Below are 26,801 nucleotides of genomic sequence, written 5' to 3'. Positions count from 1 at the left end.
CTGCAGATTTCCTTTTGTAGAGTCCAGTTCACCGCCCTCCCCCCGCCCCCGCCAAAAATTTTTTTTTTTTTTTTTAAAGAAAGACCTAGAAGGGAGGCAGAAGGGGGAGAACAGAATAAAAAAAGGTGGCAGACAAATTCTCCGGAATCACAGGGCACCACTAAATTTTCTGATTAATTAACCCTGAAAGGGGCCTCTCTCCCAGTCCTTCCTGGGGGAGGTTCTGGCTGGCGGAGCCCTGTTTGCGGAGCAAGCAAGCCTCTTTGGGGGGTGGGGCCCCCCCCCCCCCGGCCCCCGGGGGGGGGGGTGCTCAATCCCCTCTCGAGGCCTCGCTGTAGTTAAAGCCAAAGATGATAAGGAATTTATCAAACGAGATTTACACAGGGAAACCCTAATTAAGAGGTTAGTCTCCAGTTTAATTGCCTTCAAACCTAGGCAGGCAGGCCCAGACAGATGGATTTTCAGTCTGACCTCATTAAAATATAATAATAACCAAATAGAATACAGAGCAGAATCCCAAGTCCACAACGTGGCTAACAAGTGGGGGAGTGGGGCTCGGGGGGGGGGGGCAGGGCCGGGGGCCTGGCCTGACCCAGAATCCCCTCACGCTCGCATCCCCGGGGCTGGCCTCAGACCCCTGAGCTGGCCGGCATTGCCTCACCCACTCCTCTCTTGAGATCTGGTGATTCTGGACCCTTGGCCCTCGAGGCCTTTTCTCCTCCGGCCCCTGCCCCCCTTGAGGCTGGCACGCTGGAATATAAATTGGAAGCATGCGTGCTCCCCCCCCCCCCCAACCCCAGGTGGATGCTACATACCAAAGACGACTGCAGGCCTGGTCATCTGGGGTTAAGAATGGTTTTTGTTTTTGGCAGGGAATGTGGAGGAACCCAAAGGAACTGGCCGGGACATTGTTCCAGGAATGAAAGGGAGAGGGTTGAAAAAAGGGGTGGTGGGGGTTGGGAGACAGAGCAAACACCTGGGGAACCACAGCTGGGGATATGTTTCCGTCCCCCAGACACTGGAGGGCAAAGAGTCTTTGTGCCGGTTTTTAAAATGCAAGGAAGGGGGGGGGGGGCGCCTGGGTGGCTCAGTTGGCTCAGGTCACGATCTCAGGGGATCTCAGGGTTCGAGCCCCTGGTCCGGCTCGCTGCTGTCAGCCCAGAGCTGGCTTCCGGTCCTCTGTCTCCCTCTCTCTCTGTCCCTCCCCCACCCCACCCTGGCCAGATAGGAGTTTACTTCCTACCCACACTCTTCTCCACCCCACTTTTGTTTGATTGAACCGTAAATTAATGCTTGAGGCCGAAAACTCCAGCAGACGAGCTTGCTCAGCGTCACGTGGAGAGGAAACGCCAGCAAGATGAAAAGTCCTCCAGGTTTACACGGTTTTTCTGTCCCTAGTCGGTGACCCAGGCCGACGACAACGTAGCAGGTTCCTGGCGGCCAGGCATGGTCTGTAAGGGCTACTCACGGTATGTCTCCTAACAGCCCATGGAAACACGTCACTGTCCGCCTGGAGTCAAAATGTGATTAATACTCTTTACATTCTTTGTTAGCGTTGCTGCCATAATTGCTAGAAAAGTTTCTAAGGTTAGCAAGGGACTGGTTTTCTAAGCCCTGCACTAACAGGGAACCTACGAAGTGGGTGTGCGGGACCAGGGTACTTGCAAACTCCAAGGGGCTCCGGGAAAGTGCACGATTCCTATCACGGATCCGTTTTCTCACTGCCTTGTGTTCTAAAACCCCCAGCCGTCTGGAGAATCCTTGCCCAACACAGCGGCCACCATCTCCCCCGACCACGGCACCTAGGATCACCTTCCCAGACCCTGCAAACTGCTCTCTGCCTGCTGGAAATGGAGTCGCCTGGTAAAGGGACACCCCCCCCCCTACTTTCTGCAGCGCGTTGCCCTTTCCCCTTGAAGGCTCCCGATTCCTCCTGCCAGGGCGGGGGGGGGGGGCGGGTGCAAGGCCCGTCTTTATGTCAGAATTTAGTGACCTCTAGGATGTGCCAAATGCTGGGTAAATTCATTAACTCCTGTAATCCTCACTAAGACCCTGTTTAACCCAAAAAAACAGATGAGGACACGGAGACCCAGGGCGGTGAAGGGACGGGTCCAGCGGGAGGCAGTGCTGGCCCAGACTTCGTGTGCCATCCTCCTCCCTGATCTCTGGGGCGTAAAAGCCAGCGCTGAAGGCCAGCGGTCAGGGGACTAATGGAAGAGATTCGGGCACCCTGTGACGGCCCACCCAGGTCAGGGGGGGCGCTGGCATCGGTAATGAGCCTCAGGTGGGACGGGGGCTGTGTCCCGGGCCCCTGGGTCTCAGGCAAGCACGACCCATGGGAAGGAGGGGCTGGTGAGGACCAGTGTCGGGGATGGTGACGGGGCCAGCGGGGTGGGGACGAAGAATACCAGTGTCCAGGGCGCCCTCCCTTCCCTACTCACCCCAGTCCCTCTGGAGGAAAACCCTCACTCACAGCCCTCCTAGGTCTCGGGGCTGTTGGGGTGGCACTCAGCCCCCAGCCCTGGGACCAGGCAGGAGGCACCCCTGCATCTGACAGAGCCCCGGCCTTTGTTCATTCAGTCACTGGGCACCTACTGGCCACCAAGTGGCTGGGAGAACTACCACCTGATGTTCATTCTGGTCTCGATACATACGTCGCAGTTGCCTAGCCATCCTGGGCACCCCAGCAGGCCCGCCCCAGACCCTCTTTCCTTACACTGGCCAGTTTCCTAGAGAACATTAACGATTGCTCTTTTTACCTGTGTTTCCTGGGTAATTCCCTCCCCCAACAGGCATGGTGCAGGGCACAGAGAAAGTAGGTGACAGATACACAGGCAGATAGTCCCTGCCTATGGGGTCCCAGAAGATACCAGTATTGACCCATTTGACAGACAGGCAGACTGAGGCTCAGCCAGGTTGCACGGCCTTGCCCCAGTCACACCAAGTCACCTGCCCGCCCCCAGGTCACTGCCCCTTCAACCTTGCGGGGAACCAACGGTGAAGATCTCAATAGTCAATGGTGTGGCTGACATTTGCCAGAAGAGGGAGAGACCAGGAGCCCGTTCTATTTCGAGCATCTGTTGGTAAGAAATCAGCTTCCTGTCTTGTCCTTAGCGGTCCTGAGCATGGGATCCCAAGTCAGATGGGCCCAAGGGTGAACCTGCACTCCGCCCCCACTCCCAGCCAGGTGACCTCGCGCAGGTCACTCTGCCTCTCTGAGCCTCAGTTTCCTCAACTATAAAATGGGGCTTGGTATGATTGGTGCCCGGTGACTGTGGCCTGTTACAATTCCTTTGCAGCTCAGAGAGTCAGGGAGGAAAGCAAAAGAAAAGCTTCCAGAAGGTGGACTCCAGGCCCGGGTCACCCAGAGGCTCAGCCCCTCTGCGCCTCCTCGGGCCAGCCTCGGCAGGGCCCGTGCCTTTCCTGCCCGGGTGACCTCTGTCAGGCATGGAGAACAATGCCTGGGAAGAGAAGGAAACAGAGTCTCCCTGGGCCGGGACATAAATCGTGGCCTGCCCAGATCAAGGAGCGGACGGACATCCCCCACGCCCCCCACCTGTGGCAGGCTGAGCACTCCCCTTGGGCTTCGAGTGCCTTGTCCTCGGGGGGGGGGGGAAGGAGGGGGAACACACCCCCTCTGCCCTAACCTGTGGCCCCAGTGCTGCCAAACCAGGGCAAGAGAGTTTCTGCCCCCTCAGAAGGGGCCGGGCGTGAAGAAAGAGAAGGGAACCCGACATTGTCTCAGAGACTCTGGGCTCAGATGCAACCCCTGTTAATTGCACATCTACAATGTGCCATCAGATCCCATCCCTCCGGCGCCCAACGCCCTCCCCAGGCTCCCCGTCATCCACACTCCTGACCTGATCGTGATGATAAGCCCAGAGTGGCCCAGCCCCTGCCTGCCTGGACCATCTCTCCCCGCTCACCAGCCCCCTCCCCTGCCCCCGGACACTGCCCTCTCCGTCCTGCCTCAGGCCCGGCCCCCGCACTTGCCGTGCCCCCAGCTGGAAGCTCATTCGTGCACACCCTGACGGGGCTCGCTCCAGGATGTGGAAACTGTTCAATATTCAGGGATTCAGCACGCCGGCCGAGGGCTGAAGTCGGCCACGGTTGGGAGTATTTCCGCCTAGGGAATCGGCGAACGCTACTGAGCAGAATTTCCTCCCTCCTCCCCCAGGGAGCCGGGTGTTGGGCAGTTACCAGCACAACACTGGCGGGTCCCTTCTCATTATTCAAGCGTCTCCCTTACCTGTCACCACCCCACAGAGGCATCCCTGGTGGCCCAGCCTAGAAACTCTCGTGCATGCCCCCTTCTCTTAAGTCTCCATACCCGGTCCTGCCCGCTGTATCATTCTGCCTGTTTCGCTGTGTGTCCGTCCGTCTGTCCACTCTCCTAGAATATAAACTCTGTGAGGGCAGACGCTTTGGTCCACCTGGCCCCTGGCTGCATCCCAGCACCTAGGACAGTGTTACCATGGGCTAAGTGTTTCATTCACATGTGTTGAATAAATACACATGCCAGGCACTTTTGAATTCAGACTAGGCCAGGGGCGCCTGGGTGGCCCAGTCGGTAAAGCCTCTGACTCCTGACTTCGGCTCAGGTCATGATCTCACAGTTTGTGAGGTCAAGCCCCGTGTCCAGCTCTGTGCTGACAGCACGGAGCCTGATTGGGATCCTCTTCTCTCTCTCTCTCTCTGCCCCTCCTGGGGCAGGGACCTGCGCATCATAGGATATTTCGCAACAGCCCCGACTTCTACCCACTAAATGCCAGCAACGGCTTCCCTCTCTGCAGTTGTGACAACCAGAAACATCTCCAGACATTGCCAAGCCATAGGGGGTAGGGGAGAGGGTGTCACATCATCCCCAGGTGAGGACCACGGCCAGACTCCTGAGGGAGGTGTCTTCCTCTCCCCAGCATATAGCCGAGGCCACTGAGGCTGGGGGAGGCGCCATGACCTGACCAATGTGGGAACAGAGAGTGACTCCCTTCTAGTTGATTCCAAAGCCTTTGCTCTCACCAACGTACGCCCCTCCCCGCTGCTCACCGTCCCCGCAGGGCACAGGGCTCATTGACCCCCACTGCAACCATCTTAACAGAGGGGCAAAGGGATTACACACGTGTGCCAGGTGAGGAAACTGAGGCTCACAGAGGCAAACCGCCTGCCCAAGGTCACACCGTGCACCAGCAGCGGGTCTGGGATTCGAACTCAGGCCTCGACAGCCAGCTCTCACACCCTTGCTCTGGGGCAGGGCTGTTCCCGCACTCTCCAACGTGCTCGCTTGCTCTCTCTCTCTCTCTCTCTCTATTCAGCCCAAGTCTGCCAGGCTCCCGAGTCCCCACCTGAGGTGCCAGACACAAGGGTTTAATATTTTATCGCCAGCTCTCAAATTGTTTATGGCTGGCGCAGGCTCCTGGCAAAGTGCTCAGAGGCCGGGGACCGGCTCATCTCATGAATTCCTTCAATGAGAAGGCTGACCATTACTCACGCATATCAGGGAACTGTTCCTTCAGCGCCCGGGGAGAGCCGTCAGGAGGAAGAAAAATACCACAGCGCTGCTCTCCTACCGCCAGCAGCCCGTGCCTGACCGCGGCTGACCGCACCAGGCGGGGACCAGCCCACCGCGGTCCACGGGGGTCTGACCGCCCCACACAAGGAGAGGGTCCGGCAACGAGGCCCGAGATCGTCGCTGCGGGAGCAGGGAGTCCCAGCCCAGCCGTGCCCGAGGACCCTGCAACATTTACTCAGCACGTCCCCAGGGGCCGGCCCCGTGCTAAGCACCAGATGCACAGCCCGGGCTGGGTGCCCTCCAGCCTGCACCACTTGATGGCAGAGGGCAAGTCACACACACACGGCCTCTCTGTGACTCGTCGTCTCGTCCCCAAGATGGGACACAAACAACAGCGGCAACACCAAGCTGGACATCCAAGCATCGTGCATATGAAACATCTGGCATACAGTAGGCGGTCAATAAAAGCTGTGTGCTGGCACAGTGCCTCCTTTGTGACAGGCAGTCTTCTGAGTATCTGCTCGTGTACATATTAACTCGCCGAATCTCCCAGCCCCGTGAGATAGGAACGATTGGTGTCCCCTTTCGCCCATTGGGAAACGGAGGCACAGAGAGGTTAAGCAGCCTACCAAGGTCACACAGCCAGGAAATGGGAGCTGCTGGAGTTTGAACCCAAGGAGTCGGGCTCCAGAGCCTGTGTGCTTAACCACATCATTATGATCACCCTATTTAGCCTTATTCAGCTAAAATCGTCTACGGGGCGCCTGGGTGGCGCAGTCGGTTAAGCGTCCGACTTCAGCCAGGTCACGATCTCGCGGTCTGTGAGTTCGAGCCCCGCGTCAGGCTCTGGGCTGATGGCTCGGAGCCTGGAGCCTGTTTCCGATTCTGTGTCTCCCTCTCTCTCTGCCCCTCCCCCGTTCATGCTCTGTCTCTCTCTGTCCCAAAAATAAATAAACGTTGAAAAAAAAATTTTTTTTTAAATCGTCTGATTTAGCTCGCACAACACTTCTAGGAGGTAGGGACTACTTTTTTCGCTTTGCTCAATGTTCGGAGGAAACCAAGCTAAAAGCACTAAAAGGTGGCTATGGTCACACAGCTCAGAAGAGTCAAAGCACCAGGCCCGAGACCCAGACCGCTCGTCTGGCGGGATCCAGTGCTACTGCGGCTTCCCCAAGGTCAGGAATTGTCTCCTAAACGACACCTACCTCCGGAAGAGGAAAGGGAGGAAGTGTCGCTGTCATCGGGAATATGTGTCACAGTGCTGTCTACAGAAGTTCTAGAGACTTCCGGTTTCAGAGGTCCCCAGCCCTAGTCGACACAAGGCCTAGCCAGGCAAAATCAGGAGGTCAAGAGCTAGTAAGGCAAGGCCAAGGCCAAGGGTTAGCTGTAGTCCAATCCTTATTCTGCAGCTGTGCTGTGTGACCATGGCCAGGTTGCTTGCCCTCTCTGGGCCTTGGCTATCTCAGCTGGCAAAGGCTGGGAGAAGGGGCCCAAAACTGGAAGAAGTCCTTTCCCCAGTCTAAAATCTTACCTCAATGTTTCCCTTAGCGCTGTTTCTTTTTATTATTATTTTGTTAAGCTTATTTATTTTGAGAGAGAGAGGGAGAGAGAGAACCCCATGCAGGCTCCGCACTGTCAGCGCAGGGCACGATGCGGGGCTCGAACCCACGGAACCGTGAGCCGAAATCGAGTGTCGGATGCTCAACCGACCGAGCCACCCAGGCGCCCCCGCAGCGCTGTTTCAACAGTGAAAACTACAAGCGCGTGTTTTAAGACGTTCACCTATCGCGACACCGCACGTCTAAGTTGCCAACACAAGTCCACACAGTATCTCCACATATGCACACCCGGGCAGGAAAAACTGGGTCACCAGACACCAGCCGATGGCAGCCAGAACCATAAGCTCTCAAAGACTTTCCGCAACGAGGCCGCCGCAAGCTTCTGCTGGAATGCATGAAGCAGGCCTTCTAAGAAGGTCTGAATTTTCACTCCACCCCCAAAATGGCCACACAGGCCCTGGCAGAGAGCTGGCCCACAGGACCCCTCCTCAGCGTGTGCTCGGGAGCTAAGAGCATCCTCTCGCACAGCCCCCCCCATACTGGGGAGCAGAGAGTGGGCACCTGCGAGTCAAGGAGACAGGATGCTGGGGAACTTCCCCAGGGGAGGGGAGGAGGGGGGAGGGCAGTAAGGGGGCGAGGGGTGCCCGGCACGAACAGCTCGAATTTCAAGACCAGTTTCCGTACTTGTGGAAACCACCAAACACCGCCCCCCAAAACCCACCCCAGGAAGAAGGAAGGAAAAAAAAAAATGTGAGCAAGCCCAGCCCTTCTCCCTGTGACAGAACCACTGTTTCTCTCCATCCTCCTGCATGACCTAACTTCAAAAAATCCTGGGTGCAGGGGGAGCAGGGAAGGGGCCTCCTGAAATCCGGGACACCAGTTTTTTTGTAGGCTTAAAAACAGATCAATTTTACTCTAAAGTTTAAAATGAAACATACCCCTGTTTGGGAAAAGAATTTCATTAGGAGGAAAATATAATATAAAAATCCCCATTTAGAAAGAATGTGCTATTAATTCTTCGCACTCTATGCAGAAGTGAAAATTGCATTTTTATCTAAATGGTTTTTCTGCATAAGCCATCTACAATATTCTTTGCCTCTCTCTAATAGGTCCCTGCTACCATTAGTACTGGGACGACCAGGCTGAGAGCTGAAATCACCCTCAAACACATTTAATACATAACCCCTGAAAATCTATTCCAACAGGGACCTTCGCGAACAGGCCTGGCAGTCCCTTTTTAAGGAAGAAATAAATATTGCTGAGGGAGACCGAGGGCGGGGGGCGGTGGTTAGGAGTGGGGTACCGGTGGGGGAGAGAGGGGACAAGATGGTTTAAGTTAAAAGCAAATGCTCCGGGTCCCTTTAGGCAGCTGTAAAATCACAACGGGTCTTTGGCTGCACGATTGCAACCATTTGCGTGGCTGCGTGTGTAGAGATGTGTGTGCTGGTGTCAGGCACACACACGCACACACACACATGCGTGCACACACACGTGCGCACACACACACACACACACACACACACTCTCACGGGTTTCCAGCAGACGAGCAAACAAGGAAAGGATGAAATTCAGGATATGAAAACAAACTATTTTTAAACGCTAAAGCAAACACGCCAAGAGAGTAATACTGCGATTTTCCCATTAAACTAAGTTCCTCTCAATTTGAAAAGCGAGAGTAATCTAAACAATGCTTCCAAACAAAATGCATGGAGTTCGGGGGTTGTGGCCTCCTTCGTTCTTAACAACGGAAAAAAACCCTGCGTAGGAAAGCAAAACAGAGCAGGGACGGGGCTGGTCCTCTTTGCCACGTCCTGCCACGTCCCACCAAACGTGTCCTCCTCCACACCAGCGTGCCTGGATGTTCAGGCGTCCCCAACTTCAAAATGCAATACTTTTTCTTTTTTTCCAAACAGTTAAAAAAAAAAAAAAAAAAAGTCTTCCAGTTCTTTCTCTCTTGGATTCCCAAAATAGCTACTTACTTAATACCAAATGTCGGGGAGCTAAATTAATTCATTAAAGAGATGTAGGGACTCTGACGGGCACGGAGCTGGGGGGTGGCGGGGCGGTGGCTGTGGTTTCACTGCCAGGAGCCAGAACGCCTCGGGCCGCTCTCTTCCGGCTTTGCTGGGTCCATAAATTCTTCCCTTCAAAGCAGGAGTCCAGAAATGGCATAATTATAGCTGATACAGGTAACAGGTGTGCCCCTCCATCCCTCCCACCCCCTCCCACCACCATCTTCCAGATGAGCTTCTGGAAGATTTAGTGGTCTAGCCTGGGGTGTCGTAATTACAGGAAACGACTCCAGTTTTAAGGGTTAGATAAAGACCCTCTCCAAATTTAAGGCCAGGCACCAATGTCCATTAGACTTTAACGGGCCCGCATAAAAAAAGAAATTGTATCCTCATCTCTCCAAATGCCTGTTTCCTCGGTGACTCAGGTTCATTTCGGGCTGGCTCCACGCCGAAAATACTGCTGTCCTGCCCTCGTTCCGCAAAGGCAAGGCCCTCAGCGGAAACCGATGTACAAGGAATTAAGCAAATGGGGTCTTGGCCGGGGGGGGGGGGCCCGCCCCCAGGAAATCATTCGCTCTAAAACTGTGATGGCCGAAACCCGAAGCAGAGAGCCGGGAAGGCTGTGGGGAGCCCAGGGAGGAAGAGGGGGGTACCCCGAGCCGCCCTGCCGAAGAGCCCTCACCATCAAGAGGCCACACGTTCCCCTTCTGAGACTCAAGTGATCAGAAAGGCCAAAGCTGAGGGCTGTTTGGCTCTGTTTTGCCTTGTCCCAGCTTTTGAGACTCATGCATACTTTTTCTTCCTTCTTTGGAAGTCAAGCCATGCATTTCTCCAAAAGTTACGCGCGCGCACACCCCCAGCAGCTCCATTTGTCAAGGAAGCAGCATGGAGGGCGCTCCAAAAAGGTTTACGATTCGTCAGTCTTCTCCATGGCAGGACTCAGCTCCCAGGCAATTAACAGAAGTAACGCTCGAAAACTTTCCAGGGACCAAGGCACCAGGAGGAAACCCGTGTCTCCAAGGCTCCGGGAGGCTGGGTTTGCTGGACAACTGGGCTTTTTCTCCCTCCACTCCCCACCACCCCACAAGTGATGGCTGAACGGGCCACTCGCCCTCTCTTCCTATCCTGGGGAGGTGGTGGGAATTGCAACCGGGGTTCTCTGCTCCGTCTTGGGGAGCGGGGCCCCCGCGCACGCGCACCCACAATTATAATCCCAGCAAAATGCTTTCCACACTGAGCACAAAATAAACGCTTATTAACTAAACCGACCCAAAATAGTGAAATGTACAAGTAAATTAATCATGCCTCTCCCCGAGGCCTGACAGGATTACAAATTCGGCAAAAATTGACCACACGGAGATCAGTAAGCCTCTACTTAAAACTGAAAGGAGCCAAAACTTTGTATGAGCTTCTTCTTGGGGGGAAAAAAACCATTTATTTGTTCATTTCTTATTAAGACTTCTCAGGCCTGTGTGTGTGTGTGTGTGTGTGTGTGCACAAGCAGAAACCGGCAAAAGGCATCCAAAGCTTTATGCCCAGACAATTTAGAAATAGTCACGGCATAAGGATCGTGAAATTGCTCGTGTTTAAAAAAGCCAAATTTTGGTCTACAGCCTCCGTTCCCTCAAATACTAAACAACCACCAAAAGTTACATTGCAGGGAACGAAAATGGTCAATTTGTTTTGAGCCAATTAGGCCTTGCTACAAAAGCATTAAAGGCTGCTGATGGCTGGACCGTGGGTCTCCCTCCGGAAAAGGCAGAAAAAGGAGACCCGAATCTCTGCGGCTCCCTTCCCCACTTGGCTTATCTGGAGTCAGGGAAATCTTCCTCCTGCTGAATTCAACTGACTTGCCTTCCCTTTTTGCCTACCATTCAGAAAAAGGAAAAAAATATACATTGTGTAGGAGGGCGCTGCCTGCATTTCCAGGCAGTTGGAGCCTGCCTGCAAGGTCTGTGAAAGGCAAGGTTATCCCCAAAGGGGCTGGGTGCTGGGAAGAAAGCCTCAGTGGTCACCTTATGGGGTCACGAGGGGAGAGGTCACTCCTTTTTCCCCACCCCCATCGTCCCTCCTTAATGGAAAGGTCCAGGCCCCTCTGCGAAACTCCGTGCATCTGTAGGGGGCCACACGGGGTCAACTCCTCTGCAGAAGGTGGCCACAGGCACTTTACAAGGGCTTGACCCACCCAGTGTCCGTGTGGGTCTTCGTCCTCTGCCCCCCACCCCCGTGCGCCTGCCTCAGCCACTCCCTAACCAAAACCGGGCTCTGATTGCTAAGAGACCCGCCATTTCGGTCACCAGTCCCGTGCTGGATCCCTCCACATCTAGATTCTCCCCCAAAATCTGGGTCCATGTGGAGGCTCCAACCAGGAACTTTGTGTGCTTTCGTGATGGCCAACGACAGCCCCCGAGCAATTCGGTCACCCCCAGACTCACCCAGGAAGTGTTCTGGGAATGACTTCCACACTGACAAATTATTCTGCACTCCTGAATCCCAAGTATCGGTAAATAACATTTCGACTCGTACGGACCCACTTCTCCCCGCTCCACCCACCCGTCTAACTACCCTCTCTGAGAAAATCAACCGCACCCCAACCTCCATCCAGGCTTCCCACCGAGGGATGTTTTTCTCTCGCCTTCCAACTCCTAGGCAAAGAGAGCAAGGATATACATATCAGGCCTCTCGGGTCCTAACATTTGCAAAAGGACTCTTCCGACAGCCCACGCAGACAGGGCAGCACCCACTTACTTCTCTGTGAGTTCCCAACCAACCCTCGCTTTCGCAGGAAGGCTGAGCTTAGGAGATTTCAAAGCAGGCTATGTTTTCTTCGGACTCCCCGCCCCCTCTCTGATCATAAGATGGTCCCTCAGAAGTATTTTACTCCTGGTGGTCGTTGCCAATCATTCGACAATGCTTGTGTTCCAAGATCCAAGGGCGTTTGAAAACACTGCTCCACGGTAACTGAAAAGGGTCATATCTTTTTGACACCCTACCCTGCCCTGGATGACTGGAAGCACAGGGAGCAATGGATATGTGTGCGCGTGCGCGTGTGTGTGTGTGTGTGTGTGCTCGTGCGCATGTGTGTGCAAGTGGAGGGGTTCACTCATTAACTGTCACCTCACGTTCCAGGAGCTCCCAAATACAAGCAGGGACACCACACTGGGGCCCTCGCTCAACTCCGGGGCACGCCATGCAAAGCCAGCTGCGTCAGAAAGGCCCGAGCCCGTGTTGGCCCAGAGACCCTCTGGACCCAACCTTTATGATCAAATTAAATCTTGGTGCCCCGACACTTGTTAAATTATTACCAGCGAGAAAAAGGGAAACCTAATTTTAAATCCTCAGAATCGATCCACGATCTACGAGCCACTCGGTTCTCACCAGACCAGCTGCCGGGGAAATGGGGAAGACAGGGGCCACCGAGTGCCTCAGGACCAAAGTTAGTCCACGCTTCCTCCAAAGTCTGACAATCGCCGTCTATTTCTGACTAACCGTGGAGATCGTTTTGGGGTTTTTTTGTTTTTTGTTTTTTGTTTTTTTTGAGACATGCAGGATAAAAGCAAGACCTGGTTCCCTCCCTCCCGGGGCAGTGGCGGTGAGGAGGAGGGGGGCGGTCTTTAAAGCACTCGACTTCCCAAAGAAGTCCACAGCAATGGGCCCCAAATAGGTCTCTGCCAAAGGGTCTCCCCGTCTCCCTGAACCACTCTCTGACACATTTCCTAAGGCAAAACCAAACACTGGCACAGATAAGTCAGCCTGCAACCCCGAAAGCCAGGGGCCGCTGAAAGGTTGGGGATCCCAGGGCCAAACATTTCACGAGGAGCCCAAGATCTTGCACAGAGAGGGAGAAGGTGGGAAAGGAGACAGAGACCGAGGCTTCAGGGTCGGCCAGTGGATCCCACCAGCCATTAGGCTGAGGTCTCTGGACCGCTGAGCTTTAAAGAGCAAAACACCACCAACCTGCTTGGTCACAAGGGGAGCCTGTGTTAGGGTGTTCGTTGAGGGTCTTCCCCTTTTGGGGGACAAATCTATTCCACGTCAGATGCGCCTTCAGAGAGAGCCAATCGGTTACTGCGAATACACTCAGACCTCCAAACTGTTAAACTCAATTGCTTTTATGTTTAAAAGGGCATTTGGGTCCGTACGATGATGGATAAATCGTGAAAGGATTACGCACATGATCGCTATAAAGTTCTCCCTCGGATCCAGCTTTGCAAGGAAGCGGTGATTATGAAAACCTACCTGTTTTCTCAGCCAAGAGGGAGAATGAGAATTTGGGACATCATAGCTAGGACGGACCCCCACTCAGTAGGTACGGGAGCCGGGAGGGGTTGGGGGGGGGGGCGCTGCCAGTCCAATGTGGCCTCATCGGACCAAAGCTCAAAGCCATCAAGAACCCGAAAGAGCCCCTCAGATTTCAAGGTACGGGGGAGGGGGGACCCGTAGCAGTTCCTTCCCTGCTTCCTCTCCTGTGTCCTTTCTCGGCAAACACCATGTTGGGAGCAGACCCTTCATCTGCTTCCCAAACCTTGGAGGCCGCTGATTAAAATGCAGGCCAGCAGACAAAGCGGGCCTCGGCGTCCTGTAAGGATTGTACCCCGTGAGAATGCCGTCCCTCAACCGTCCCTCCTCACTCACACCCTGAGGTAACCGGTTGCCCTGCTGGGGCCGTGTGTCCCTGCCTGCTGTCACGCCGTGGCAAGGCGGCAGAACCCGATCAGGGCCACCTCCTCGCTGGGCAACCCAATCGGGCACAATGTGCCGGGGTCCCCAAATCATCTCTTCCTTTGGGTCCCCTGCAGTTCCTCAGGGCCCGCGTGGCGTGGAGTTGGGGACGGTCAGCTGAGCCGTCGTGCATCGAGACACAGAGGGTCCCCGAAGGCAAGGCCGTGACTAATTCGAAAGCCCAGCGTCGTCTCCTCCACGTTGGTACCACAAGATTACAATAAAGGAGAGGAATTTCCATAAATGAGAAGCAGCGTCCGCTTCCCACAACTGGGAGGGGGAGGGGGAGGGGGAGGGGGGGTGGGTGGTGGGCACTGATTCAAAGATTCGTCTCCCGGCTGGAGAGTGGGGCTAGCTGAACGCAGCCAGACAGACACCTCCACACACACACACTCACGCACACAACCCAGCAAGGGGCGATGTGCGTCTGCTACCGAAATACTCCAGATCAAAGTCACCCACAGCCCAGGAGGCCTGGGAGGCCGAGATTTCATAATTAGGATCTTCAAAATCCTCCGCCTATTTTTAGGACTTGTGCTCATTCAATCCTTTGCAGAATCAGAACCTGTCAGCTGACGCCATTGAGACTGAAGGTTTAGCAACTTTGTCCACTTGCCTGGGGAAAGCAGATTAAGGGAAAACTGGAGTGGCTGGACGATTTGATGGAGATACACTTGGCCATGCATATGTATATGTGCGTGTGCTGGGGGGGGGGGCGCGTGGGGGAAGGAAGGGGGGGGCTCCTTTACATGTTGAGTTGCACGGGGCCTTGCTTTCCTCCCATGGGCCACAGGCAGGCCCAGACCCGACACCCACCTCGCCACGCTCTTTCGAGCCGGCCCCCAGACCACTTCCTTCGGCTTCCGTGTGTCCGAGAAGGTGAGGAAACTTGAAAATTTTCCACCAAGTGTCTCTCTTCTCAATCACGCACCCATGTATATACCAACATCTCCGCCACCAGCAATCAAAACCCACACTCAAATCTGTCCACCCAAGTCGGGCCTAAAAATAGACACCATCCTAAAACAAACACACCGCTCGGCAAGTCACAATCCCGACTTGAGTCAAAATGATGAAGCCGGTTATTCCAGACCCTCCAGACTGAATATTTGGCTGGAACAAACAGGGGGACAGAGACGGAAGGACAGAGGTACCCCCACTGGTTACAGGGCCTGCCCTCCCTCCATCCCCGCCGGACAGACCCAGGTCCCCTCCGACATCAGAAGGTTTGGGGGTTTATGCTGCAATTTGCTGGGAGGCCTACTGGCCCCCCGCACACTCCCCGTCCCCGGACATCTGATCCTTTGACATAAAAGCTATAGCTTTTTATTCTCTAAAATGAACCAAACAGAGGTAAATACAGTGTTCCTTACTAGGAGTCTTTATCTCCTGAATGCCTTTGGCAAAGCAGATCACTCCCGGGGCAAAGAACACGACCCTATGTGATTGTCGGCCAAGCGGAGAAAAAGGTGATTTTGCTAAATCTTCCAGCGTGGAGTGGGTTCAGGAGAGCCTGTGAAAAATCCCAAGGACACACTCAAGTTTGTCCTGCCAGAGTAGGAAGAATTTCCCCTCCTCTAATTTCACCTGGTCCTCCCGGACTGTTTATTAAAGATGTATATTTTATATCAGCAGAGAGTATCAAGTAACTTCTTGGCAAGGGCAGGATCTATTTTTCAGGACCTATTAAGATTTTCAGGGCCTGTTAAGACTCTGTGTGGAAATTTAAATACCTCTGTCAGGCAAACAAAATCGTATCAGGAATCATAGAATTTCATTGCTAGAAAGAGATATTAGATTAGCCAGCCCTCGCTCCCTTCCTAGAAACTTCAATAAAATAGAAGTACAGTTCAACAGTCCCTTACTTCCGGTCTGAAGGGCCTCACAAGAAATCTAAATGAATTTATATTAAAGAAGGCTATCCTTGAGGAAAACCCTTCAATCTACAAAAACCGTATACATTTATACACTCACAGGTACAGATACACACATGGAAACAGAACAGAGGTCTCTGGTATAGATCGGAAGGCAGTGGCTATTTAAAATCAAAACAGCTAGAAAAACCCAGCAGCGGTGGAAACCACAGCAAGTTCAACACCGATAAGCTTCAAACCCTTAAAAAATCCTTGTCCTTTATTAATATTTAGTAGAAATGCATAATTGCAGATGTGTGTGCTATGCTGGGGTTTTATGTCGGGAGGCGGGCAGAGAAGACAGGTTTATTACAGCCATGAAATATTAAACAAGCACCAAAGAACAGTAGTAGAATGTCCCGGACTAGCCGGGGAGCAAGCTGGCTGGTCAGCTGCACAAAGGGGGCTCCTATCTGTTTACATTACCCCTGATTAACACCTGCGAAGTTTTGGGTTACATCTTCCGGAGGCGCAAAAGTCACATGAAGGCATGCAACCCGTGCTGGGTGATTTCGCAGGGAAATGGGAAGGCAAGGAGCCTTGCCTTCCCCAAACAAGTCTGAGTGAGCCTAGAAAATTCTCTCCACGCTGTGGGCAGTGGGGGAAACGACTCAGGAAACAGCCCTCGGACCTCCCTCCTCCCCCTGCCCCAGCCTGCTCCATGTCTAAGAAAACTCAGTGTCCAGATCCTGCCTGCCTACTATTTCTCAGCCCTGCTTACTGCTGTCCGGCCGGCACGCTGAGAGAAGCACGAAATTCCAAAAATTTCTCCCGCATCACCGTGAAAAGATCATACTTCCAAAAAGGGCAGGATTGCATGCACAAGCATACAGGAAGCCCTCTCCTATTTCAGTGTGTGTGAAGGAACGTTTCGAGACGACTCCGGATTTCACGACAGAGAGCAAGCAACGGAGTGGAAGTTTGGCAGGGATAAACTTATCACAGAATACGGTTAACTCAAGTTTTGAAAATCGTTTCAGGGCCCGGAGGGGGTGAACGTACTTTTTTCAGACTTAATTCCCTTTATCTGCAATCTCTCGGGGCTTTTTTTTCCTCCTCCTCTGTTTTGGAATTCCTCCAATAGCCACACACACCTATTACAAGGATAGGTAGACGGTGTTGCAAACTAGTCTCAAATGCATGTAATCCTCACTGATATAACAGATGTCTGAATAGGTCCCGAACTCAAGCTGGCTTTTTTTCTCTTCCCCCCACCCTGCCCCTCTGCACAACCTCACCCTTCCCCCACCCCAACTTTGTGCAAACAGAACCTCAAGATGAGACGCAGAGTTTCATTATTATGAAAGTTGTTTGGCGGGTGAAGAAGTCGGGAGAAGCGTCATTTGGAGAAGCTCGCTTACCTGGTAGAAAAAAAAAAAAAATCCTAATCACACGTGATCCTGGCCTGGACTTTGCCAGACTACAACTGGCCACTTGGGTTCCCTCCCCTCTGAAGGACATCTAGACCCCATAAGACAATCTGGGCACGTCCCACTGACTCCACGGCTTGTGCAGTTCCGAAGATGTATTCGTCCGCTCCAATCCCAGCACAGATCATTTCGTTAAATACCGGCGAGCATTTTGTCATCGGAGCGAAGAATTTCAGAAACGGTGTTAATATTTAATCACATTAGGACTGGCGCGTTTTACGGCGTGACAAAATAAAATATCATTACCAAAACGTGCTTTGCCCGAGAGGGGGTGGCAGGGAAGGTCTTTGCCGGGGGCCGGAACCTCCAGAAGGTGTATTCAAAGCTGCCGGACACCCTGCCTCACGGCTGACGGGCCCACAGGCATGTGTTTAAGGGGAAGCAGAACGTTTTACTTTAAAAATTCTTCTTCGACTCTATTTTGAAGTGGCACACTTCACTCGGATTTTCCAGCCAGGGGACTCGGGGGCCTGTTGAAGGCTCTGTGTACCTATTTATACAGCATGTGCAGATGGAGCCACAGGGTGTTATCATAATGAAAAGTTTAATCATCCTTATTTACTACCAGTAAGGGAGCAGGAATCAGATGCAGATACCTTATAAAGCCTTAACTAGCAGCCCCAAGGCTGCAGAAGCTGCGAGTGACCTCAATTCGGGGCTTTATCTAGGAAACTGTCCTTCCCACATCACAGAGTGGAAAACAAAGGAGGTCAAGTGGCTGTCCCTGCCTATGCTGCTAAGGAGGCCAGCCCCGCAGCCCGGTCCCTGAAGGAAGTCCCCCTCCGCGTGCAGGGGAGGGCTGCGGTTAGCTTACAGGGGAAATCAACCCTAAAGTGCCTAGCATCTGTTTCCAAAAAAATATTTTCGCTCCTCTGACTGTGATAATGAAACAAACAAAACAAAACGTATCTTTAGTGACATTTCTTCGTGCACAGCCCGCATTCTTTTTTTTTTTTCTTTTTTTTTTTTTTTTTTTTTTTCCTGGAAAGGAAGATTAGTTGGGCTGGGAAGAGAGGGCTCTGTGACACCTTAAAAAAAAAAATCTTAAAACCACTCAATTCCTCTTCTCCTAGTCTACTGGAGGCCCTTCAGAAGACTCAAAGGCCACCAGCTACTGGTTTTTCTTCACTAATTCTCAGAATCAGGGGTTTTTAAAAAACTTTTCTCACCCCTATTTTGGCCAATATGTTCTTAATTACTGGGAGAGGGGGGAGGGGAGGACGGGGAGGGGGAGGGGCAGCCAGGCCCAGCCAGGTAGAAGTGACAGGGGCTGGGATTTGTGCTAACCAGCTATCGATCCGTCCATCGGGAGGTAGGATCGAGATGTTGTGTACAAGAAAATAAAAGAGACGGGGTGGGTGGGGGAGGCGGCCCTGGGCATGCAGGGTGCGGTGTCCAACTCCATTTTAAAAAGGAAGGGGGGAAGAAACAGGGAGCAGAAGCGGAGGGTCCCAAACTAACCAATTTATGGCCTTGCCTAGGAGAAGCCTGGAGAATGCTGATGCTAGCCTCGGCGTCTGCTGTGCATGCTAAACACCCAGCTTCAAATGAGAGAGCGGCGTCCCGGGCTGGGCAGGAGGCGAACAAAGGGAAAAGCCGCGAGGCCGCATTCATGAATTAGAAAAACCTAAGCGGGAAAGCTCCCCCGGACGGCGCGGTGAAAGCCCCGAGTTCCCCCGAGCCACCCAACTCTGCACGCGCTTCCCCTCCCCCTGTCCCTCCTAAAACCTGCCGGCCACCTTAAACCCAGGGTCGGGAGGCCCAGGCACACCAACACCGAGGAAGAGAACTCTAAGAGAGAGCAAGAATCTGGGGCCCAGGCTTTTAAAGGCAGAGGGTTCTATCGGCAGCGGCTGGCCCGGCCTCCACAGTAATATTGGGCCTGGTGAAACCCAGGAGAGGCAACTGGGGCTTAAAAGAAAAAGTGCGGATGGGGGGAGAGGGAATGAGGATGTTACCTAATTTTAAGAAGCAATTATCTGTGGGGGGGGGGGAGGCCTCATTAAAACAAAATGGTTATCTACTGCAGTCCGGTCCTCTCTTGGTTCAAAACAAAACAAAACAAAACAAAACAAACCTGTTAGTACTTTAACTGCAGTGGAGGTCCATTTACTAACCCCCTCCCCACCCACCTTAAAGTCCCCCCCCCCAAACCCCGGGCCTGGTGGGGAGGCTGCGCTCAGATTGCAAACACGAGCTGGGACCAGACATCTGTCACCAAAGCCTGGAGAGATATTGACAAACGCGGGTCCTTTGTGTCTTAAGAATATATACCCACATCCTCCCTACACAAATGATGCCCTGGCTGAGCCAAGCAGACCCCACCCCGGCCCCAGCACCCCCCCCAACCAAATGTCAAGGAGATGCCCAGGGAAAGCCGGCCTGCCTCCCACCACCAGACAGGTCTCCAGGTTTCTAATGCAACTCTAATAGTTAAGAAGAGACAAAACAGCTATTCATTAGGAACAAATGTCAAATTAGGCGTTGCCTCTGAGTGATGCTGCTGACGCCAGCTCTGGTAACTTTTTTTTTTTTTTTCCCCTAAAGATGCTGGCATACACAGCCTCAAGCTGGAGGCTCTGGGTGACTAGGAAAAGGTGGGAAGGTATTAACACAACTTCCCAGGTATCCTACCAGGAAGGGGGGGGGGGGTGCAGGGGAGAGGCACGCAATTCCTACAAAGTAGGATCGGCCCAAATGAGGAGGGTGAGGAGGGGTCTTGGTGTGAAAGGAAAGGGGCCTGCCTAGTGGTCTGAGCACCACCGAGCAGCTCAGCTAAAAGTTGGTGAAGGGACTTTAAGATAATCCCCAAAGGGCTGCCATCTAAGTCCCCATGTGAGTGTGTACCTAGAATCTACCCAGCAGTGCCTGGAGGTTGGGGGGAGGGGCAAGTGGGGGATCTGCCCACAGAGCCCTTGCTGTACCCAAAGGAAGGGTATCCAGCCCCGGGCTGGGCACTACGAGGGCCCTGTGCCCTCCTCAGCCCCAAGGGATGGTCCCCTTGGATGGAGCATTCAAGGCGGAGGCTGAGGCCTGCGGTGGGGGGTGGGGACGGGTCTGGGGGAGCCGAGGAGGGAACAAGCGCATATACCTTCTTTGCCGTTGGGGTTCTGGGGTTTGGCCTTCTCCCAAGGTGCCAGCGTCTTGTCGTCGTCCGCGCCGTCCGCCAAGGCCTTGTCAGCGGGCATGTACCAGGTGGCGCTGTGCTCTGCCATCAGGGAGTCCAGGTCGATGGTGCTCATGGCGCTCTTGACCGCCTCGGAGCAGCAGCTGCCCAGCTCGCTGTCGCCATTCTGGGCACCCGAGGACCCAACGGCGCACTCCCCCTTCTTGCCACCCTTGAGCCCCAGGGGCTGGTCCTCGGAGATGCTGAACTGCTGCCTCTGTAGCTGGATCTGCGCCTGGAGGATCTCCAGGGGGTGGATCTCGTCGGGGGGTGGCGCACCGCTGCTGCTCGTGGGGGTCCGGACCTGCTCCAGGCCCGGCGTGCCGGGATGGCCCGCGCCCCCGCCGTAGCTGTCAGGGGTGGAGGTAGAGGTAGACATGATGCCCAGGCCGAGCGGGGGCGGGGGCGCCTTAGGTCCGTGTTCCCCAGCGCCCACCCCACGGGGAGGGAGTTTGGGCGAGCCTGTCACCAGGGGGCTCCTACTCGCTTTGGCCAGGGCTGGGGGGTTGTCGGAGCTGGACGACACCTCGTCCTCGTTGGCGTAGCTCGTGCTCACCTCGTCCGAGGCAAACTCGCCCACGTGCGGGGAACTCCCGTCCGACTTGGCCCCGCCGTCCAGGGAAGCCATGAGGTCCGACTGGTCCCCCAGGAGCAACTCGGCCCCCTTCCCCCACGACGGCGACGTGAGCGCTTTCTCGTGAGGCGTAGGAGCCCCGCGAGCCTCGCTCGTGGAGCTTCCCCCGACGGCTGCGCCTGGCGCCTGCTGCTGCCCTGGGCTCACCCCAGGCGCGCCCCCGCTGTCTGGCGCGGCCGAGTACTTGTCGAAGAAGGTCCCGGGGCTCACGTGACCACTGTCCCTTTTTCTTCGGCCCCGTCCCCGGCCGCCGCCCCCGGGGACCGGCTTGCCGTCGTTCCCGGATGTTGATTCCAGGGTGTAGTTTGGGGAGAGGCTCGTGCCGTCCCCCTGGGCGGGCGGGTTGGGCGGCCCCGAGGCTTTGGAGCCACTGTTACTAGTCCCCGACGGGCCTCCAGGCCCTGGGGCCCCAGGGGTGGTCCCCCCCGGGAAGTAATCCGAGCCCGGGTTGCCGGCCACAGCCGCGCCGTCGGTCTCGTTCTGGCTCAGTTTCCTCTTGCCCTCGGGCGGGTTCTTCTTGTTGAAGGTCACGTTGAGGTTGGGGGCCCCGAGGCTGGCGATCATGTTCTGGCAGGCGGTGGAGAGCGCGGCCAGGCAGCTCTGGCCGAACAGGTTGTCCTTGGAGCTGGGCTTGTTGAAGGAGCCCAGCGACAGCGCGCCCAGCTTGCTGGCCGAGGTGCGCTGGCTGGGCTGGAAATCGGGCTGCGGCGGGTAGGCGCCCCCTCCGCTGCCTCCGCCCGTGCCTCCCCCGCCCCCGCCCGCGCTCGGGGGCGAGTTCACGCCCGGGCCGCTGTGTGGCGTGGCCTGCCGGTTCGCCGCGCTGAACGGGAAGCCAGGCTGGCCCCCGAGCGCCGGGGCTGTGAAATCCGGCGGCGGGGGCCTGCGCTCGGAGGGAGCGCTGGGCAGTCCCACCCCAGCCCCGGGCGACTGCAGTTGGCCCAGGCCGGCCAGGCTGCCCCCGAACTGCAGGCCGGGGGAGGGCAGCGCGGGCACGTGGCCCTCTCCGGGCATCCTCAGCGGCTCCTGCAGAGGGCCACGGAACAGCACTCCGGAGCCGCCGGGGGGAGGGGGCGGCGCCAGGCCGGGGTCGTGCGGGCCGCAGTCAGCCGGCAGGCCAGAGCCGCCCAGCCTGCGGGGCAGCAGGTCACCCGGCGGCGGGTGCGGAGCTGGGAACCACGCGCTCTCCTGCGCCAAGTGAGGCGCCTGCTGCTCGAAAGTGCCCAGGCGCCCCGCGCCCGCGCTTTCGCGCTCAAAGTTCGGCTGGGCCAAGCCGCCCACCGGGCCACTGTGTACCAGGCCGCCCTGGCCCACGTCCCCGGGGTGGCCTAGCTGAGCCAGGTTCGGCTGGCGCAGCCGCTGCTGCTGATTCCGCGACGCCATCTGCTTAATCATGAGGGCCGCGTTTTGGCGCTGCTGCTGTTGCTGCTGCTGCTGCTGCTGCTGCTGCTGTTGCTGCTGCTGCTGCTGCTGCTGCTGCTGCAGGGACTGGTGGTCCGGGGCCGGATGCTGCAGGGGTGGCCCTGAGGGAAAGCTGTCGGGCACGGGCGGCGTGAACTCGCCGGGGAGGCCCGAATAGGCGGAGGGCGAGAGGTGGTTGTCCAAAGCGCCGTTGGGCACGCTGCCGTTCCACGAAGCACAGCGGTCCACTCCCGCGCTGCCCGCGAAGTCAAAGCGCGGCCTCTTGGCCACGTTCATGTAGGGGGGCGCGTCGAAATGCTGCAGCCGCTGGTTGGGCGCCTGCTGGGGAGGGGGGTGCTGCATGTTGAACACAGGCTCCGAATAAGGGTGCATGCTCCGGTTCTCCAGCCGGTGGATGGGATACTCGAACTGCGCGTGCTGACTGGGCAGCATGGGGCCCCCGTCCTGCAGGCCGCCGCTGGGCGTGCCCGCCTCGCCCTGCTGGGGCCGCGGGAGCGCCGGCGGGCACGAATTTTGTCGGACCAGAAGCCCGGGTGGCGGCGGCTGCTGCGGCGGCGGCGGCGGCGGCTGCTGCGGCTGCTGCGGGGGCTGCTGCTGAGGGGGTGGCGGGGCCTGCTGGGGAGGCTGCATTAACGGGTGCCTGGAGCCTACTCCCGGCTCCAAACCCACCGGCATCTTGCGGGCCCCGCCGAATCTCTCGAAGAACACGCCGTGCTGCTGCTGCTGCTGCTGCTGCTGCTGCTGCTGTTGCTGCTGCTGCTGCTGCTGCTGCTGCTGCTGCTGCTGTTGCTGCTGCTGCTGCTGCTGCTGCTGCTGGGCGTGCATTTTGGACAAGCCCACCATGCCTGCAGCTCTGGGCATGGCCGAGGCACCGGGGAAGGAGCCCCCGGGAACCTGGCGACCCGCCGCATAATGAGGCAGCTGCCCTTCGGAATCGGAGGGCGAAAACATGTCGAAATGTCCCGAGGGCGCCTCGCCAGGGTAATTGTATTCCAGCGAGTCGACGGCTCCTTGGTTCGCCACCCTTCGGGGCTCCAGACTGTGGGAATCGGAGCCGCTGGAGGCGGGCAGGCCGTGAAAGGAGGCGGCTCGGTTAGGGCTCTGGTCCAGCGGCAAGCATGGGGCAGGCACCGCATGGCCCGAGGCGCCCGAACTGTGGAAGTCCGGGAGGTTCCCGGGTCTCTGCGGGCCGAAGCTCTCGGGCCCCTGGCTCTCCGCCATGTGGTCATAACCCTCAGCGAAGGGCGGCTGGCTGCCCAGGCCGGCTGCGGCGCCCCCGTAGCCAAGTAGGCGACCCCCGTGCAGGCATGAGGCCCCTGGGTCCGGACCGCCGAAGTTGCCCCCAAAGTGGGGGTGATGTTGATGGGGGTGGTGGCCTCCGGGGTGACCGTGGTGCGGCTGCTGGCCTCCAAAGAATCCGTGCACCGGCTGTGCCTGCAGCCCCCCCGCGTGCAACTCCGAGTGACCACGCGCGTGGAAGCCGTAAGGCTCCATGTTCATGCTCAAGATCGGGGGCTCGCCCAGCGCGCTCATGGCAGGGTCCACGGGGCCAGGGGGTCCCCCCGCGTGGAAAGCCGGGGCCTTGAAGTGGGCATTCATGCTTAGTCCGGCCTCGTTAAAGTTCCTTTCGCCCTGGCCAGCGTTCCTGCTGTTGATCTGGGGCTCGAATTGGTCCAGCCCAAACATAGTTGGCGGGGGGGCGGGGAGGGATCAATAGGGCATGACAGCCTGCTCTCCGCGGCGCGCCTCCGGCCAGCTAAACGTTCCGGCCCAGGGTTGGGCGCTCCGGGACGCTCAGCACCGCGGGGGCGCAGTGCGCACCGCCACCTCGCTTGCGTGTGGAGGCTGGGGGCTATCAGCTCCTCTCCCGAAGCTCTGGCTCTGCCGGACCCGGGCCTCTCACATCTTGCAGTGCCGCGAGGCCTCCAGGAGCCGTGCTGGGGGGCCCATGCCCCGGCAGTTGGCACAGACGCGGGTGGGTTTGCGCGGAGGGGACGGAGCTGCGGGCGAGTGGAGACAAAAAGTTAAGTGGGGGGGAAGGAGGCGGGAAGGAGGAAGGGAGAGCGGAGCGATCACCTTCTTAAGTCCGATCGGGGTGGGGTGGGAAGCCCCAGGACGTCTCCCGAAGCCTCCTGGAGTCCGTGGCGGAGCTGCTAAGGGGCCGAGCAAGGAGACCTTTCAAAGCCGTGGCTGGCGCCCGGGCATGGACAGAGCAGTCCCTCCCCGCCCCCCCCCCCCCCCGCCCCCCGGAGTCCCCGCGCTCGGCAGCCCAAGCCTCCGCCGAGCACGATCCGCTCGCACAGTCTCCGTCGGCCCCGAGCAAGCTGCTACTGTTTCTTCAGCGGGTCGGAGGGCCGGACGCTCGGCTCGGCATCACGGGTGCGGGCCCTGAGCCGAGGGCGAAGCGGGGCTGGGGAGGCGGCGGGCGTCCGGGGTCCGAGCCGAGGTTTGAGGGAAGGCGCGGTTCCCCCTGCTCCGCGGCGGGTGCTCTGCACCCCGGCGCGCCGCTTCGCGGCCACGTCCGCCGCCTGCCGCTTCTGTCCTCTTCTATTCGGTCTCTGAGTTCGAAGGGGTCTCCGCGCCCGGTTCCAGGCGCGGGCGGGCAGCGAGACGAGAGGTTGGGTCGCTCCGAGTCTCGGGTTCCGTGCCTCCGCTCCGAGGTGCTTCGCGAGTCCCCCTCGGACCCGAGGAGGGGGGCGTACGCGGGTTGGGGGGCCACGCTGGGCGAGCGGGCTGAGGCGTTCCGGCTACGCTCTACGATCCCGGAATGGGGGGGCGGGGGCCATCCCGGGGGGGGTCCGTGCACCCCTCCCCCGGCTGGCGGGGGGGCTCTGCGTGGGGCGTTCCGAGGGTCTCGGCTCCCCTCTCGGTGTCTGCCTCTCGCCCAGCGCCGGGAGAAGCAGCAACAAGTTTTGCATTTCAGCAATCAATTTCAGCCATTACATTTGCACCAATCAGCGCAGCCCGAGCTCCGGTCCCGGGGCGGGGCTCGCTCTTAAGGTGGTCCTGGTTGCTGGCTGCTGAGGCCCCCGCCATGAACCCGCACTTCGCCAGCTCCGGAGTACCCCGCTCGGGTTTTGCCTCGGGGTCCGGCGCCAGTGCGCTGGGGGGCGCGCCCTGGCCTCCTGGCGCATCGGGGTGGAGAGGGCGCCGGCGGAGAATGGCGGGAGCTTGGCTTTGTTCGCCCCCCTGCCCACTCACACAGTTCCCAACTCCCCACCCCTAACTGAAGCGAGACCTGCGGGTTGGGCAGGGGGCGGGGAGGTGGGCGGTAAGCGGTGCGGGGCGCTTAGACAATGGGGTCGCCAAGCAAAGCTCCCGGACTGCGCACGGAAAGTCTCTAAGAGTCAGCTGCGCTTCAGCCCCGGGGCGAACCCTCGGTTCTCCACCGCTGTCTGCCTACTAGTGGCACCCAAGTTAGCCGACCCTCGGATTTTCCTGGAGGTGAAAGCAGACGGGGGATCCCGAAGTTAGGGTTCTCCTCGAAAGACCCGGGCGCTTGCTCACTCCTCCTCACTAGGGCGCGCACAATTGTTCCCTGCCCGGGGTTCCCCGTTCTCGGTCGCCGGCTTCCGCCCAGGGGAGCCTTAAACGCTTGGCCACTTGTCGGGGGAGTGTGGAGCGGGGCGGGCCGCCCGCACCTCAGATGAACGCAGAGCCAGAAAGAAGACCCGCTCGCAGAAGGTGCACCGACCCGCTGGAGCATCCTACCCCGGACACCCGGGCCAAGGCCCAGGCCCTCTGCGGGCGCGAGGTTGGCCTCCTTAAGAGATCAATTAAACTGAAGAGGCCAAAGAACGGAATTGGGTTGTGATACTAAAATCAATAAGAGTAATTTAATATCTGCCCTGCTCTTTATGAAATATTTATCCCAATAATCTTAGTTAAAATGTTTAGATCTTCCTGATCCCCACTGAGGCTGAAATCTATCTTGCAATTAGAAGTTGGGAGAGGGGATGGAGGGCAGGGAAGGTGTTTATTCTGTGTGCCTGCGTGTGTGTGTGTGTGTGTTTTCCTCCCTAAAGTGCGTGTCAGGGAGGAAGGGGGAGAAGGCCTGTAATTTCCCTTGCCATAAAATAGCGCCAGGCGATTTCGCTAGCAGACCAGCATTCTTAGGAGAAGGGGAGGAAAAAAAAAAAAAAAGAACTTTCTTTGAAGTGCCCCTGATATCGCTATTAAATCTAAATAAAATTAAGCATGGTGTATAAAAATGCCTTTCCCCCCACAAAAGAAAGTGTTTATCACCCAAGTCTGTCTAGCGTTTGCTAAATTGCGCATGAAATCTGAAATGAAATAAACGTTATAATAAAACCAACCCCTGAGCCCTTTTTATTTAAAAACCTCAGATTAAGCACTCCACCGTCGCGGGCGGGAGTTAAAAAGTTACCACGTTGTGTGCACACGGATTCATTGCTCCCTGGAGTCACTGCTGGGAAG

The 26,801-nt window shown here is 56.8% G+C and overlaps 1 protein-coding gene across 3 annotated transcripts in view; it reads right to left on the bottom strand.

Annotated features, from left to right (window-relative positions):
* Positions 1–25,281, bottom strand: part of MN1 (MN1 proto-oncogene, transcriptional regulator) — a 45,756-nt gene extending 20,475 nt beyond the window's left edge. For 2 of the 3 annotated variants that reach the window (XM_040464042.1, XM_040464045.1), the window contains exon 1: positions 20,237–25,281. In XM_040464042.1, the coding sequence (XP_040319976.1) occupies positions 20,237–24,050 (3,814 nt within the window). In that variant the 5' untranslated portion in view covers positions 24,051–25,281. Of the gene's footprint in view, positions 1–16,969; positions 17,077–20,236 lie in introns of those variants that run through there. The other variant, XM_040464043.1, reaches the window with a different exon arrangement.
* Positions 25,282–26,801: the final 1,520 nt, after the last annotated feature.

Source organism: Herpailurus yagouaroundi, unplaced genomic scaffold (assembly GCF_014898765.1).
Source record: "Herpailurus yagouaroundi ecotype Mexico unplaced genomic scaffold, PumYag 428, whole genome shotgun sequence".
Classification (NCBI taxonomy): domain Eukaryota; kingdom Metazoa; phylum Chordata; class Mammalia; order Carnivora; family Felidae; genus Herpailurus; species Herpailurus yagouaroundi.
Note: the sequence above shows the minus strand (reverse complement) of the source record. Positions and strands in the feature narration are given on the sequence as shown.